At 35.3% G+C, this 17,051-nt stretch overlaps 1 protein-coding gene across 1 annotated transcript in view; it reads left to right on the top strand.

Moving 5' to 3' along the window:
- The first annotated feature begins 992 nt into the window (after positions 1-992).
- The window catches only part of Zdhhc21 (zinc finger, DHHC-type containing 21), a 58,858-nt gene continuing 42,799 nt past the window's right edge, over positions 993-17,051 (top strand). The window contains exons 1-4 of the mRNA XM_005388697.2: positions 993-1,153; positions 3,010-3,141; positions 8,564-8,763; positions 9,927-10,025. Of these exons, the coding sequence (XP_005388754.1) occupies positions 8,610-8,763; positions 9,927-10,025 (253 nt within the window). The 5' untranslated portion in view covers positions 993-1,153; positions 3,010-3,141; positions 8,564-8,609. The remainder of the gene's footprint in view (positions 1,154-3,009; positions 3,142-8,563; positions 8,764-9,926; positions 10,026-17,051) is intronic.

The following is a 17,051-nucleotide window of genomic DNA, read 5'->3' as shown; positions in this document are numbered from 1 at the left end:
AATATCCATTTTCTCTTGGCCACTGGAGAGAATCTTTGTGTGTGTGTGTGTTTGAAAACTTAACCTATAAATTGTCGATCGTATTTTTTTCAGACATGGCAGTGTTAAAAATGATTAATGGCATCTTGTAGTTCTAAAACTTTGGGATATTGTTATCGAAAACTTTTTTGGAGGATTTTTTTTTTGTGTCCTTTTGTTGTTTGTTTTTGTTTTTGAGACAAGAGTCTTGCTGTGTAGTTCAGGTTGGCTTTGAATTGACTGTGTAGCCTGGGCTGGCCTGGAACTGGAGGCCATCTTCCTGCCTCAGTTACTTGAGTGCTGGGATTTTAGGCATGCACCAGGCATACCCCGCTATTTTTTTTGGAGTTTTGACCCTAACATTACTTTTATATAATTTCATTATCTGGTAATGGTGGTGGTGCTGATCTAGCCTGAAGTAGTTTTTCAGATGCTATGTCTGCAGTATAGCTCTAGTAACTGTAAATGTAGAGTGAGATTTTTCTCGATTTTAAGCCAGCGAGTGACTCAGATTTGACTCATTGATGATTGGCTTGTGGTATTACTTAACAATATCACTGACAGAAACTACTGTCATCAGGAAGACAAACTGGAGTCGTTACCTTAGCAGCATTACTGCCTTTGGCTGTATTTCAGAACATTCTGTTGTGTCACATTTAATTCTGTTTGAATTTTTTTTTTCTGGGAAAATAGAATTCATTCATTTTGGGGGTAGCAAGTCCTTAACCTTGTCATAATGTATTTCCTGCTTAAGAAGCAACCTGCAGTCAAGGAGACCAATTTAATTACGTTAAAACCTTCCCGTAGAAAGAAGTGACATTTCACAATCTGATGATCTTGAATCATAGAAAAATTGACCCTGGGAGGAAATATAGGTGATTTTTTTTTTTTGGTTTATTTTTTGTTTCCCTAAGTTTATAAGAGGGAATGGAAATGTCACAGTGATTATTTAGATGTAATTCTCACATCTTCAGTAGTAATGTCATTTGTTCTTAGGGTGGTAAGCAGTACGCTTAACCAGTTTATAACTTTTTTGTTTCCTTCCTGAAGAATGCTACCACCCTCCACTTGGTCCTCAAGCCCAAAAGTTGGAAACCACTCTCTGCTGTGCTTTTTGTTATCAGTTGACCACTAGGTAGGGCCTTTAAATTTTCTTCATTAAATTCTCTTGGATCTGTCCTTTTTCATTATTTCTGTCCTAATTGTCACTCACACACTCACACTCACCCTCTAAGTTAGGGTTTTGTGGATGTGCACCATGTTCCCTCCGCATTTCTCACCTGGGTGACACTCGGTCTAGATTGTTACATGTGAGTGGTCTCAGTGCGTTAATTCCACCCCAAGCCAATCTTTAGATTGTTGCTGTACTTCCCCAAATGCAGATTTGATCCTGGAATTTGCTCCCTAAAAGTCCTTCAGTGGTTTTCCACTGCGTTCAGGGTGAAGTCCATGGCTTCACGGTGTGTTTCAGTGTGAGGGTTGCTTTCTGCCTGTGCATCATGAGCTCAGTAAGCTGTGACTAGTATTACATATTTGTATTAATGTAGGTAGAATAACAGTATCACAGTGCATCCTGTGTAGTAAAGGGAGAATTTTCAGTTATTCATATGTGTACCAATGTCACAAAATTTATTTTTTAGAGTTGATCGTGGTCAAGAGTTTGGCATACATTACGCCATTCTTCCATATACAATGATTCTAGTCGTTTCTGCTTACACATTTTCTCTGCCTGCTTTTATACCTTTGCTTATTTTTCTTTTGGTCAGAAGAGCCTCTGATTTTCTTCTGTCTAACTCACAGGCTTCCTTGTCTCTGGGAGTCTTTTTCTGATGACAGTTTAGCATAAGAAATAAGGTGGTTCTACTGTAGTCCAGTACACAGTATCTGGAGAAAATTCTGTGAACTCATGTCCTTACTATATGAAATGCATTCTTGACCCCTTGCTGTCTTAGAATGTCTTACATCGTATTAATCTTGTCTCTTTTACTAGTCTGTTTCTCTTGAGGGTAATGTGCCCAAGAATAATATATAGTAAGTAAATGTTGGTTGGATTAATAAAGTAGTGAATTGGTATATTTTGTGTAAACTTCTTTACAGTGTTACTACTTTTAAATTTGTACTGCAGAAATTAACTTCTGTGGTTGACTTTTGGTGGTTTAATTGTAGGAGGACAGCTTTTTTTTCCTAAAGCATTTTACACTGAGACCTCATTTTGGGGAACTGGCACGTACATACCATGTCTTGATCATTTTCTGTGTCTTACTCCTCCTCCCTCCCCTCTCTTCCCATTTTCCCTGATCTGCTTTCCCCTCTTCGGAAAGTCTGCCATCCTGTTTTCTACCGTCTCTCTTTTGTTCGAACTTTAATGTATTTATATTTTGTATTCCTCACATAAGAGAAACAGTGGAACGTTCAACTCCTGTGCCTGACTTGTTGCACTTAACGTTATGGTCTCAGGATCCATCTTTTTCCTGCAGATGACCTGAATTCATTTTTCTTTATGGTTGAATACAGTTCCACCATGTGTATATATTCTACATTTTCTTTCATCTGTTGATGGGCATGTAGGCAAATAGTAGTTTGAAACTTCTACTTGAAACTTTATTTTCTGTTTATCAATTGTAATTAAGTACTTCTAGCCTACATCTTGACAGACATTACCTTGCATGTGTCACGTTAGTGATCTCAGTCTATTGTTACTTTGTGATTTGTGGTCAAGGACGTTTGTGTACACAGATGCTGGATGCATAATGTTTATTTGATTTTGTGGGGATTGGATGATTTCAGAAGAGAGAACTTTCATGTATAATGGTAATCGATCACAAACTCTGGGGGAACAGATAGGATACCAAAGCACAGACTCAGGTGCTGACTCACCTTTTCTTTTTCTGAATTTAAAGTATTTTTAATTAACATTTTCACAGTTAGTATGTTTAGCTGTTTACAGTTTTTATCTTTATGAGAGATTATTATTTGTTAAACCATTAATAGGTTCTCATGGAGAACTGTTACTGAAGAGAGGTCCATTTGGTGGGATGTAATTTAATAAAGAATGAATCGAGATAAAACTTCTAAATGCAAGAACCAGAAAAATCGCAGCACATCTTGGTGAATTTGCAGTTGGTAAGTTTGCATTTGATTTTACACGAGACTATATTTGTGATTTATGTGGCTCAGTATCCTTTATATATCCTTTTTATGAAGTCTAATGGTTAGATGCTGTTAATTGTTAGTAAATGAGTTAATTTATGTTTTTATATTCATTTTAACTAAACAGTTTTAAGTAAGCCTTTTTTTCCAGTGGGAAAAATAATATGCAAGTAATACAAATTTTAGAAATATTGTTTTAAATTGTAAATCTTACATGGCTTTATAGGTTATCTTTCTGCATGGCATTTTAACAAATTTTAAAATCACCTAATACATAATAACAAAGACAGGCTCAAATTATGCATTTTGTTTGTAAGGTTATCAGTGTCCCTTTATGCTGTTTCTGCTTTGCAGTTGGTTGAAAAGGATTTAAAATTATGCATATTTGTTGATACACTTAGAAAAACACATAAATATATAAATAATATATGAATCCCCACTATTTTCCTGCATCAGTCCAGAAATGACCGCTGTTAGCAATCTGGTTGCTATGTTTTCTTCCAGGCATTTTTTTTTGTGCACATGCAGAAGTTCCTTATATATTACTTTTTTCTAACAAGATACGTTATTCAAACCATTCTATACCTTGCTTCCCCCAACATTTGATTTTGAAATTTGAAGTTTCAAACAGAAGTATGTAAGTCAGTTTTATAGTGTAATATCTGATTACCCATCATTTAGATTTTATAGCTAATGTTTTACTGACCTTCATGACATTTTCATCTTTCTCTCTGTCCAGCCATCTACTTTTTTTTTGGATCTGTTTCAAAGTGAATTGCAGATATCAGCATATTCCTGCAACACACACACACACACACACACACACACACACACACACACACGCCAACTTCAGTATACATATCATTAACAGGAGTCCGATGTTGACTTACAGTTTTTTGAGTTAATTTACATATCATGGAATGTACCAAACTTGATTGTATACTTCCTGAGTTATAAAAGTTCTCCACACTTTTATAACTCAACTCGATATCAAGATACAGATCTTTAGTAGCAGAAAAGTTCCCTCATTGCCCCTGCCAAGTCCGTCTCTGTCCCCGTCTCTCCAGAATACCACTAAGATTCCTACGCCCACTCATAGATTTTGCCTATATGACTTTCTTATTCACTCAGTAGTACGTTATAGGTTAATCGTATGCAGATCCACCTCCCTTTTTTCCATTTTATTCTTTTTCTTCCTAAATTGTAGTAGCTTACAAATTGTCTATACTATTGATATATTAGAACTTAATCATTGCCCTCTTGTACATGGACATTTAATTTGTGTCATGTTTCCCTGATTACAATAAGTGCTGTATCCTTGTACATCATTGTATGTGTATGTGTTTTAACACTCTCATGAGTCCTTCTGTAGGTATTACTAAAAGGAAAATTGCTGGATAAAAAGGTTTTACCACCCCCAAATGGTTCTATTGGTTTTCCTTACGTACACATTGGTAATATATGAGATCACCCTTTCCCTATGCCCTCTCAATATTGTTTTTCAGTCTAGTAGATACAAAATATATCTAGTTGTTTCATGTTTTCCTAATCAGTAATGATTAGCCATTGGATTTTTTTCTATTTGTGAATTGCTTCTGCATGTATCTATTTTTATGTGTCTCTTATAAGTTTTATGCTCTACTTTTTCCAAGGATGTTTTTTTCTTCTTTTAACTTTGTTTTTGGTGGTTCTGGGCTCACAGATGTTAATTGTTAATGTGGTCAAACATGGCTTTTGGGCTCTTGGTTGTCAAGATCATCCTCCTTCCAAGTGTTAGAACCAGTTGCTATTTTTGTCTAGTAGTTTTGCTTCCTATTGAAACTTAGAAGAGGAAGAAATATCTGTGAATTGAGGCCTCAAGAAAAATTTCATATAGAGAGTGAGAGTCAGATGGGTCTTGAATTATGAGCTGAATTTAACTAGAATAAGCAGAGTGGTAGGCACATTTCAGATAGGTATGAATGATGGAATATATTGTTTTAGATTTATTGGACAGTAATAAAACTACATTGGTTGAGGTGGAGTATCATATGAAACTAAGCTTAGGAACAAACATGTGGCTAGATGTCTGGCTAATTATTTTGTCTAGTCTTTATGATGTTCTAAAACCTGTATTCTGATGTTACAGTTTTCTATCATGTGGTAGTTTTCTGTTATTTTTATTTCATAGTGACTTGAGTATTCTTCCTGAAAAGATAATGTGGTAAGATATAGTTGCCTGAGAAGGGAATAGGGAAAGGTAGCATACCATCAGAATAATTTGGTCATCACACATATTTACTCAATATAGTTTATTAGACTTGAATTATAATTTCTTTAAAAATAGTCTGTGCTGTAGTAATTTACATAATTATGAAGTTAGTCACTGCACTCGAGTATAGTTACCAGATGGCAATCTTAAAAAATGTTGAAGTACCAGTATGTCTAGTAGTCACATCAAAGTTACGAGCGCACCACTTAATATATAAATTAATATGTTGGAATCTCTGGCCAATGAAAGTATTTTATAAATGCCGCCCTTAAGATGAAACAGCAGCACTGTGTTCAGTTTGGTTGTTGCTTAGGATGTGTAATAGTTTCTGTTCAGCCATAAGCCGTGCCTGGTAGCCTGGTAGATACTAGCTGAGTGGAGAGATCCTGACATCTGTGCCAGTTACATATTCGTGATTGTGATCTGATTTGGAGCTCATGGAAGACCACTGCTTTACATTCTACAACCCTATTGCAAAGGTTATGTGGCACTAACTTTTACTGATGAGGTATTTATTTCAAATATTCAACATCTTACTTGTTTGTAGTTTTATTTATTTTTACCTTATGCTTACTTTTCTTTGAGTATGTCTGTTCTTTTAGAGTTTGTCATGTCTGTATGTTGACATTCAGGAAAGCTAGGCACATTTTAAATGATACTTTTTACTATGTAATATTTTCTGTTGCAAGAGATCTCTTAGTGATAATAGAAATGTTAATTTTTGGTAGAGGGAAGAGTTGAAAAACTGAATATTTGATAGTTATCCTCCTTATTTTGCTGGAGTATGTGCTCTTCTGTTTCTAATGTTAATAAAAGTTACTGTACGCTGTGTAATTATTGGAATTCACTTTTTCTTTTCGTACTGAATAGAACTGACACATTAAAAGGAAGGTACATGAAGTTAATAATAGTGAGCATGTTAAGAAAGTTTCTGTCATTTCTTCTGCATTTGATAGTTGGCTAGGCTGTAACAATTTAACATTGTTCACAATGTTTCTTTTTAGCTCTACAAATACTACCTTTTCTGTTTGAGCTACTTTAGTTTTAAAATGATACCTAGTAAATTACATAGGATGTTTTATCCTGACTTTCCTCACTTTAATGATACTGAGCTGTCTTTTAATTTACTAACTGAAAGGTAGTGAAGTTCAGTTTTTACTTTCGAAAGGCCTGGCACTTTTCATAGTTTAGATTTCTGATACAGAAGTACTAATTTGGACTCTATCTGGCTTAAACCACTGGATGTTACTGCATTTGAGTTGTTCGTCCTCTTCCTCTTCCACCTCCTCTCTGTCTTCTTCCTGTTCCTCCTCTCCCCCTTGTCCTTTCTCTCCCTCCTCCTCCTTCTCTTGCCCCACTGTTTGCTGTTTTTAGGAATGAGAGGAAGGGTGTTTCTTTAAAATTAACTGTTAGCTTTGCTTTCTTTCTTTCTTTTGATAGCTTTATCACTTTGGTGAGCATTGGCAAGGCCTATGAGGATGGTGCCATGTGGCTCTTCAGTTGAAAGCAGATTATTCTTAGAATGACAGTTGGAAATCTAGGGGTCATTCTTCACTTTCCTGTGTAACTCCTAGCGTAGAATCAGTTAGGAGGACTGACTGGATTGATTCTATTGCTGTTGGTCCCTGCTCTAAAATGTACTTTGGTTTTTGTATTTTCTTCAACTGTCTTTATCCTCTACACCAGAGCTCCAGAAAGTTAGGGAAAGTGCAAATCTTCTCATGTTAACCCCTTGTGTTGGTAGCTTTCGTGTGCATAGGGATGAATTCACATTCTAACTGCACATCTTTATGTCCTACATGATGTAGTCCCTTATGTCTGCCCAGTCACTATTCCCAAAAAGGTTTATGATTTGCGATGACAGTTTGTATACTTCGTTCCCATCTACTATGCCCTCATCCGCAACTTGTCCACAAATCTGGGACTTCACCTATTAGACTGAAGGCTTTTTAAATGACTTTTGCCCCACTAGATTGTTAGTTTCCTAAGTAAAGGCAGTGTTTTATTCACATTTGTATCTGTAGGATCTAGCAAGTGACTTGTATATAGTGGAGGCTCTGAGCTAGGTCCAGCCCAAGCTGTAACGTTGACATCTGAGTGAGATTCCGTAGCGGCTCCTAACTAACAGCTGTATCAGCACCTGTAGAGTGTTTTCAAGGGTTTCATTGGTTTTGGGTCATTTTGAAGAATTCAGTAGATCTGGAATGGTGTCTGTGACTGTATTTTTGAAACCTTCTTAGTGGATTCTAATTTGCTTGCAGGGATGAGAATCATTGTCTTTATTAATATACCTTATTTTCTGTGTAAAAGGTGCTCCCTAGACCATATAAATATTGTGTAAGCTTTTAAAGTTGTATCTACTAAAGTATGGATATATTTTTAAAGTCACTTTACTCATATCATATGTGTGGAAGTATCTTAACTCTTTGTCTCTTTTGGAGATCTATTGGTGGATTGTTAGTGTTCAGCTGAAAAAAAAAAACATTTAACTTCTTGAGTTAAGAGCAATGAGATTAATTGGGCTTTATTCCATGAATTTTGATACGGTTAGCCCTTTTTACTTTTCAAAATCTTCTTTGCAATATTTTATTATGATTTAAGATTAAACTAAAGCATACAGGTCTGAGGTCCACAGCTCAGGGAATGTTTGCATGTGCACATGCCCACAGGGTACGATCCAGCTGAAGATGCAGAGTGTCGCTAGCCTTTCAGGGTTTGTTGAAGCTCCTTTTCAGTTAATATGTACTTCTTCCAGTCCAAGATACCAGGACTTTGACTTGTGTGACCGTCGATTGTTCTTACGGTTAAAGCCGCTAAAATTTTTACATGTGTTTTGGTGACTATATATACTCATGTCCTTTGAGTGTACACATGGAATTGTTGGGTTAAGGAAAAATGTGTTTTAATTTCAGCAGATAATGCCAGTTTGTACTTTTAATATAAATTTATAATGAAAAATTGAAATTAAATTATTTAATTTCAGTGAAATTAGTGAAATTTGAGTATTCTGAAGTTTTTGTTTTTCTATGTTTATTGTCATAAGAATATTTACAAAGAAAACTAATTTTGTACTTTCCAGAAATACAGTTTTTAGTCAAATAAGACTTTTCTACGTTAGTAATTTTTTTCTTTTTTCTTTCTTAGGGTTGTCTTTCCTTGGGTGTTTGCCAGGTACTCATAGGACTGTAAAATGGGTCTCCGGATTCACTTTGTTGTTGACCCACATGGTTGGTGCTGCATGGGTTTGATTGTCTTTGTCTGGTTGTACAATATTATTTTAATTCCCAAAATCGTCCTCTTTCCACACTATGAAGAAGGACATATTCCTGGCATACTAATAATAAGTAAGTTTCTAGATCTTTGTTTCCTTAAGATTTTTCTCATTGTGAATGCTTTTGAAATGTAGTGCTCTTTCTGTGATAACCTTCCTTTAATGTACTTATTATTTTAGTTGTGTTATCAGTATTGTCATTTACTAAAATATGGAAGTTTTAAAAAATAACCTTTATGTATTTGCAAAATTAGATCAAAATGCCCTTTCCATATTCATCTAACTCTGCAGAATATATAAAGACTATTTTGCTGAAGAAAAAACTGCCATAGTAGTGGCAATTTATGTGTATGATTTTAATGTTTCTTTCTATATTTAATTGCAAATTTGAAAGTTGTAAGAATGGAGATTGTTGGTATATATTGCTAGGAAATGTGATTTCATGATATGAAAATCACTGGTTGTGAAAGCACTTTAAATGTCTGGATAATTGTTTTCTACTCAGTCCATTGATAATGACTGGGTTATGATTTTAAAAATCACATCCAAATGATATATATACATAGCATTTACACTTTTCACATGCTTTACCTCATTTTGGTTTCACAAGAGCTATGAGAAATATTATCTTTGTTTTAAAAATGATAAAACTGATCAACCTGTGCAGTCAGTTCTGATGAGCACTCAGATTATTGCTTTTACAACGTCTTGTTTTTTATTCACTCAACAGAATACTTCCTTTCAATTTTAAATGTGAAATTATGGTGACTGAATCTTTTTTTTTTCACTGTTATATTTTCTGCTTATTTTAAAATTCAGAAGTTTACTTTTTTATTTTAGAGATTCTTAAGATACATCAAAAGGCAATTAAGTATCACTAATTCTGAGTAATTTGAAGATAGAGTTAATGTAAAGGTTTACCTGCAGAATACTTATTAAATACTGTGTTAATCCTTTCAGATGTAGTACATGTACTTAAAGGGGAACTCATACATTTATACCATTGTTGGTAGAGAATCACTGTTAATAAAGAACCTGATTTGTAGCAAGCTTATCAGTTACTACTCTATCAAATAATATTTAAAATTGTATTTTTTGGTGAATAAAATGAGTCATTAAATTTTTTGAAAATTATTTATCCTCATGATGTTAGATAAAATACTTTTTAAACTAACTGTGCTTGTTGATAAAGTGCTTTAAAGGGTAAGTGAGTAATTTATTTAATTTGTTTTGAAGTATTCTACGGCATTGCTATATTTTGTCTGGTTGCCTTAGTGAGGGCCTCCATAACTGACCCAGGACGACTCCCTGAGAACCCTAAGATTCCACATGGAGGTACGGTATTCTTTGGATTTCTGAGTTTTGCTGATGGAGAATTATGATCTTTGTTAATATATCTTATTGCGTTAGTATATGTTGTATGTCATTTAACACCGCTTGTTTTTAACACCCCTTTTAAGTTCTCGTATTTCTTCCCAGATTTCTCCGTTATAATTGCCCCCTGGCCCCTCAGTGTCTCCTTCACTGCCTGGCTGTCCTTCCCAGTTGCTTACGTTTGTCTCCCTCTGTCCACTCCACAGTTGTACATTGCTGTCCATATCTAAGCTGCGTGAGGCTGTGGATTTTTGTTTCATTTTCTTTGTTCAGTGCTGTAACCCTGGTGTCCAGCAGTTTCTGCCTCTTAGAAGTGCAGCAGATATTTTTGATTGGAATATACTTATGCAAGATACTTTTCATTCTTTTTTGATGGGGCAGTTTTAGGTATTGAACCCAGGGGTGCTCTACTACTGAGCTCTATTTCAGGGCCTTTTAAAAATATTATTTTGAGACAGGGTATTCCTAAATTGTTGAGAGAGACTGCCCTTTAATCCTCCTGTTCAGCCTCCCAGGTAGCTGAGATTATAGTCATGTGACACCTTGGCTGGCTGAGAAATTCCATTTCTATTTGCAAAGGAAATTTTCTTGTTGGTGCCATTAACCTCAAGATATCGCAAGTATATTTCTTGGAGTGAATATTTATAGTAGTATGGACAGTATTACCTCTAATTCTCCAAATTCTAACAATCCAGTGAAAAATTGAAAACCTTTTACTCTAGTGTTATTTAAAGGTAACTTGATCATCTTGTTGCATATCCATTCAGACCACAAAGATGAATGAAAATGTGTTGATTATTATGTGTATGCATTACCAGATAATGTATAAACTTATTTATCCTGAGTCGCATTTTTTGAATTTTTGCTCTATAATCTTTGAGAACTCTGCATTTTATTCTAGCAAGACACTTGTACGTGTCTTTGCAGTACATGGTAGAACCAGTACTTTTTATAGTAATTTAGTGGCTTCCAACCTGAATGCATGATAGAATTACCTGGAAAGCGTCTTAAAAATTTCAATGTCTGATTTAGTCAGAATTAATTTTAATGTTAATTTAATCAGAATATATGGATATAGGCATGGGTATTACTTGTTTCACAAGATTCTAAATAATTCCAGTGTGCAGCAAAGTTTGGAAACTAATGCAGTAATTCCTTATGTGATGAGATTAAGTGCCAGGTCACTTACAGAACTTCCTATACATCCTGATTTTATGTTTTTGAGACCCATCACTTTTGGAGTCACTTGGCCTTGCAAATTTAGAGATCAGATAGGATTACACTAATGTTTATGTAGCTATAGAAATTCGTTACTACTATATTTAATATTTAGTTTTTACTAACCTGTAGAAGTTACTGGTTACTTATATAGTTAGTGTGTGTTTTGCAGTGGAGACACAAAGGAGGATGGCACTCAGCGATCTGTACAGGGAATTCCTTTTCCCAGCTGGCATCACCAGAACTTCTCCAACATGTTGTATAAATGTGCTGTTTACTTCAATATTACAATACAGTAACCCAGAACAAAGCATCATTCTTTAAAACTTGGAGCTCATTTCTGATAAACTCAAATGACTATAGGTACCAGACACACCAGTTAGTAAAAGGGGCCAGGTTTTCATACTGAAGGGACACATACCTGTCTTTAACAGGAGGAGCATGCGAGTCTGCTCCTGAGGAATTATAATACACTTAGATTGTTAGATCTTAAACTTTGGAAGGAGGTTTTTGTTGCTGTTACGAAATACCTGAGGCAGGCTCACTTTATACAAAAAAGGTATATTTACATTACAATTGTGGATGAAAGTCCAAATGACATGGTACATGCTCTGGCAGGGCTTTAGTCTCCTTTCTGGTAGAATTCTCATTCCATCTAGGACTATTTTGCTAGTCCTAATCCTCTTCAGTGTCCTTACCAGAGTTGCCCATAAGATTCTGCTTATAGCATTCTAGGCGTTTTCTAGCTTCCTTTTCAAATTTTTCCAAACTCTGCCAAAATCCTAGTTCCAAAACCAGTCCACATTTTGAGGTGGACTATTACAGTAATGACTTTACTTGGTCTAATTTTCTGTGTTTTGTGTCACAGTAGCAGTACATTTAAGGTAGGCTATTTCTGAAGGAGAGTTTCCTTTAACTCACAGTTCTGGAGGTTCAAGAATGATGCCTGCATGAGAGCTCTTTTGGCTGTGTCGTGTAATAGTGATTTCAAAGGCAGGAGGACCTGTGGGAATGAGAAACTGCATTGCCACACAAGAAGCTGGAGAGAGCCTGGGGCAGGACTCTCCGGAGCTCCCTCTCCAGGAAAGTAGTGCTCTTCCCTTCCAAAGACAGTGTGGCAGTAACCCAAGAGGGGCCTCCACGTGCTGCCTCCTAAAGATGTGTCAGCTTCCACATCACACATTGAGGACCCAGCTCCCCACACACAGACCCTTGTGATGGGGATAGATAACATCCAAACCATTTCAACAGGGAATCCCAATTTTTAAGAGGAATTCTGTCATTGAAAAAGAGTTTGGGTTTACTGTTCAGCACCACACACATTTACAAAAGTCAACGATTAATTCACGTTTATAAAATGTGAGTACAAAACAAGCATTTTACAGGCTTAATTGGGTCCATGAAACTACTGCATTATCTTTAGAGTATAGAGTCTTAGTATTGAAGAACCTCGTGCCGTCCTGGTGATGTTTTGGATGTCTGTATTTTATCTTGTCCCCCGTTGGTTTATTTCTCTTCCTTGAGTCCAAGAAACTTCCCTATTAATCAGTTGGAAAAAAATACATTTATTTATTATATTTGGATGTTTCCAAATTTCTTGGCAGTCTCATATCACATGATCCTCCTGGTAGTTGGGATAGGTGGGCTGATCCTCCTGATAACTGAGGTAGGTGAGGTGGATACTCAGTAGCATGGATTATACATGCTAGGGTACACAGCTGTGGTGTTACACAGCTGGTTGAAGCCCAGAGTGTTGTCTCTGTTGTTTTATCTTGGGCCTACTGGTATGTAGAGATTAATAATTTTAGCTCTTTTGCTATGATTCTGGGAAAAATTGAGATTATCTATTTTTGGTGCTGGCTATCTGATTATTTTATAATATGGTTCTAACTTAGTAAAAACAATACAAAACTTAACAGTGAAAAATAACAGTATGATGAAAGAGTTAAAGCTATATAATGGTGACATTTATTCAGGAATGTTTGAAGGTTGACCAATTTCATATAGTTGAGTTCTTCAGCAAGGCTTTAGCCTTAATGCTTTTTAATTCTCACCATTTTTAATTGAATTACTCTGAAATACTTTATTTACCTTTCTTTTATTCTTTTTAAGAGTAATTTTAGTATCCATGAGACCTGTTGAATGTGAAACATGTTGAATATATGGGTATATTCCTATGAGAAATTTCCAGAATTTGCTTTTAAAAACTTTTAGGTGTGTAGAGGAAATAACCTAATGAAATTGTTACATGTCTGATTGTAATGTTCAGATTATTTACATGAATATTTGATATAACAAATATAAAATGCCTTAACTTTGTTTTTAAAATTTATTTTAAAGAGAATAAAAAACAATAAAAATGATACAATTTTTCAAAACACGATGATAGGAAATTAACAATGATTGTTATATTGCATAGTGTTATCTTCAAAGTCGTTGTTCAGATTACCAGATGGAGGCGTACAAGATAGATCAATTAGGCATTAACTGTTCCTTTCAATAAACCAACGCCTTACCTTTAGAAATACCATTTTTATTACTGTCATGTTTTATGAAGTGATCTTATTCAAACTCTTAATCAGTTTTTGAGTGTAAATTCCTTTAAAATGTGTGATTTAATGGCTTTTGGTATATTTGTACACTTGTGCAACCGTCACCAAAGTCAGCATTAAAGCATTCGTATCATCAAACTTTAGCACCTTTGACTCTTCTTGTCATCCAAAGAGCCATTTTTTTGAAATAACACTGCAGGGCAAAGTGTCCCAAGTTTTTGGTTTCGATGCTGTCCCTGAAAGTTTTACCCTAGACCGTAAGTGCATGTGCTGTTACGGTCAGGGTCGTAGCTTATTCTCTCCTCTGATGTTACTGACATTTGCTTTCCTATGTTGATGGTCATTTATGTCATGGAGTCTATGTAGGAGCCAAACCTTGTACAGATTTTGGTAGTTTCAAGTCAAGTTTTTTCCCCAAACAACTTCATGATTTAAAATATGATAATTGAGAGAGGGCCTGTAAGATGAAGAGTCTTGTAAAAGACAGATGTGTGTGCCTGCTTTTTGGGTGTATTAGTCTGGTTGGTAATCTGTATGTATGAGAATTAACTTTATAATGACTCAGGATAAATGAATCTGATGCTGGTAAAATAAAAGAGGGATGGAGGGAGGGGGAAAAAGAACTGAGATGTGTCACTGCGTGTGAGGGTACCAGTTCCCTACAACAAATGCAGTCGCTGTGGTCTGCAGTCATGAACTAGTGAAAAAAAGACGCAAATAGAAAATGATTCCATGCTTTCTGAGATAAACCAAAGCCCACCAAACCAAACATTGCTTTATATTCACTCAGGCACCTACAGCACTAGTAAAAATGACATTAGTAAATGTCGTGCTGTTTACTTACATGGCACAGCCTCAGTCACTTACGGAGAATCTTTTTATCTTTGTTTTGTTTTTTCTCTCCCTGTAAAAAGGGTTCTCTATTGGCTTTGAACTTTTCTGCAACTCACACATCATCAATTGAAGTAGAGTTTTATTTATATTATTAGCTGGCTGTACAGAAATCTTGTAGGTAATCATCAGACAACAGAATGTATCAGTCACTGAGATCCTATTTTGACATTAGTAAATGCCAAAGAACAAAATGGCAAAGATTAAGAAGTACCTTATATATATATATGGGCAAGGTTAAAGTGAGTGAGTTTTTCTCCTACACAAAGCAAGAGCATTGTAGATGATACTTTAATTACAATTCTGGAGTTTTATGATAGTAATTTGTTTCTTCTCTGATCACATAGAGTGTGCGTACTTGTGCATGTGTGTGAAACTGAGTTTATAGAGGTCTTTCTCATTTCAGATGCTTCTTTAGTGTCATCAGTTTAGCCAAAGGAGTATCTCAACTATTTCTTTATAAGCAAATTTGTAGTCCGAAATGTAGATCAGCGAGGTCCAGATTATAGGTCCAGACTATAGACCTCACTCTCCAGGTCCAGTAGTAAATACTTTCAGCTTTGTGGGGGCTGTATGGTCTCTGTCACAGCTCGGCTCTGCCCTTGTAGCACAAAAGCAACCAGAGACAGTATGTAAGGGAGTGAATAGGTAGCAAGTAAAACTCTGTGTTTGGACGCTGAAGTTTGAATTTCATATGACTCTACATGTCACCAGTTACTATTTTAATTTTCTAAATCATTTAAAGTTATAAAAACGACCCTTAGCTCATGGGTCATACAAAAGCAAATGAGCTGGATTTGCCTGCAGACTAGTTTGCCAGACTGGTCTAGAGCACAGAATTCAGGCTTTTTCCGACTGTAGCCAAATGCTGTCTCTTCTGAAGAGACAGCATTTTAGGTATGAAAAAATTTGTTGTCTAGAATAGTATATGTTGATTTCTCAGAAAATACTGGGAAGAAAACACTGTATTTGTTTTAAAGCATTGATTTTTAAATATTAAGTTTTTATGTTGCCTGTTGTGAAAACTGGTTCATTAGAATTGGTTCACAGAATCTCCTTCCTGACTATATTCTTTGCTGTGTGTAAATTTCAAGTTTTAATATTGGAATTTTTGGGAGCATTGAACTAAGTGGGAAAAAATGATACGCTTGTGATGTTGTAATATGTTAACAATTAAATGAGCTTCCATTTGACTTACAGTTAAATACCTGTACTAGCTTAACTGTATCTAAGTTAAGCTTTAATACTATGCCCATACTTTTAAGTGAGGTGGGGGAATAGTGTAAACATAAATGCGTGTAAATAGTGTAAACATAAATATAAATAGTGTAAACATAAAACGAAATTTTCAAACTTTTCATAATTTTATTAAAGTAAAATTCCATTACAACAAATATTGAGGATACATTTAATATAGTAAGAGGCAATTTTCTTGACTTAAAAGATGACTCTTACAGTTTTTATGGAGCTGATCAGAGTAACTTATGATAAAAACTAATGCTTTTTTTCTCTTTGTGCAAATCACATGTTTTTAGCACAAGAGCTTACTGGTGTTCTCTGTTAATATATGTCAGAGAAAATTGCTATTTGCTGGGAGGGCAGGGTTTTTTTTTTTTTTTTTTTAAGAACCCCTTTATTGCATCATATTTTGCTGTTCTTCTAACCTTCATTACTGAAACTGTTCGGCTGCCTTCGAAATTTCTATGACCTCCTTCTCCAATCTGCTCCTATACACAGTCCCAAATTAATCCATTGGCATTAGAAAAATGAAATGATTTAGGTGCCATGGTGGCAAATGTATATGACACATGTGCTTCAGTGGGCTCTTTGTATCATTGAGAACTCTGGAAGGTTCACCATCACTGGCTTAGAGAAATGATATTAGGGCTGGGGATTTAGCTCAGCAGCACAGCACCTGCCTGGCAAGCACAAGGTTGTGAGTTTGATTCCCGATACTGGAAAAAAAAAAACCAAAACCAAACAAACAAAAAGAAATGATATTTGTCGGGCGGTAGGGTTTTGCCATGTATGTTTGCCTTATGAGTTTATGGGATTGATTTCAAATTCTTAGTCCACTCAAACCAGGACTTCACATTCTTTTTTTTTTTTTTTTTTTTTTAGTGCTTTTAGTTAATAAAGTTTCTATAAATTAACTTGTCTAAGTAAAATGCTATCAATAAAATAATTTGGGTGGACATTAAGGTTTTGTTGTTAGATTTTCGTATATTCTCACAATATTTTCAAAACACAAGTATACTGTTTTTTATCCTGTACCTTGACTGAATGTTTAAAATTAGAAATATACAAAATAGGCATAGATAGAGCA

This window comes from Chinchilla lanigera, unplaced genomic scaffold (genome assembly GCF_000276665.1).
Source record: "Chinchilla lanigera isolate Chin_1 unplaced genomic scaffold, ChiLan1.0 scaffold00033, whole genome shotgun sequence".
Taxonomy (NCBI): domain Eukaryota; kingdom Metazoa; phylum Chordata; class Mammalia; order Rodentia; family Chinchillidae; genus Chinchilla; species Chinchilla lanigera.
This window is presented reverse-complemented; position numbering and strand designations above follow the sequence as displayed.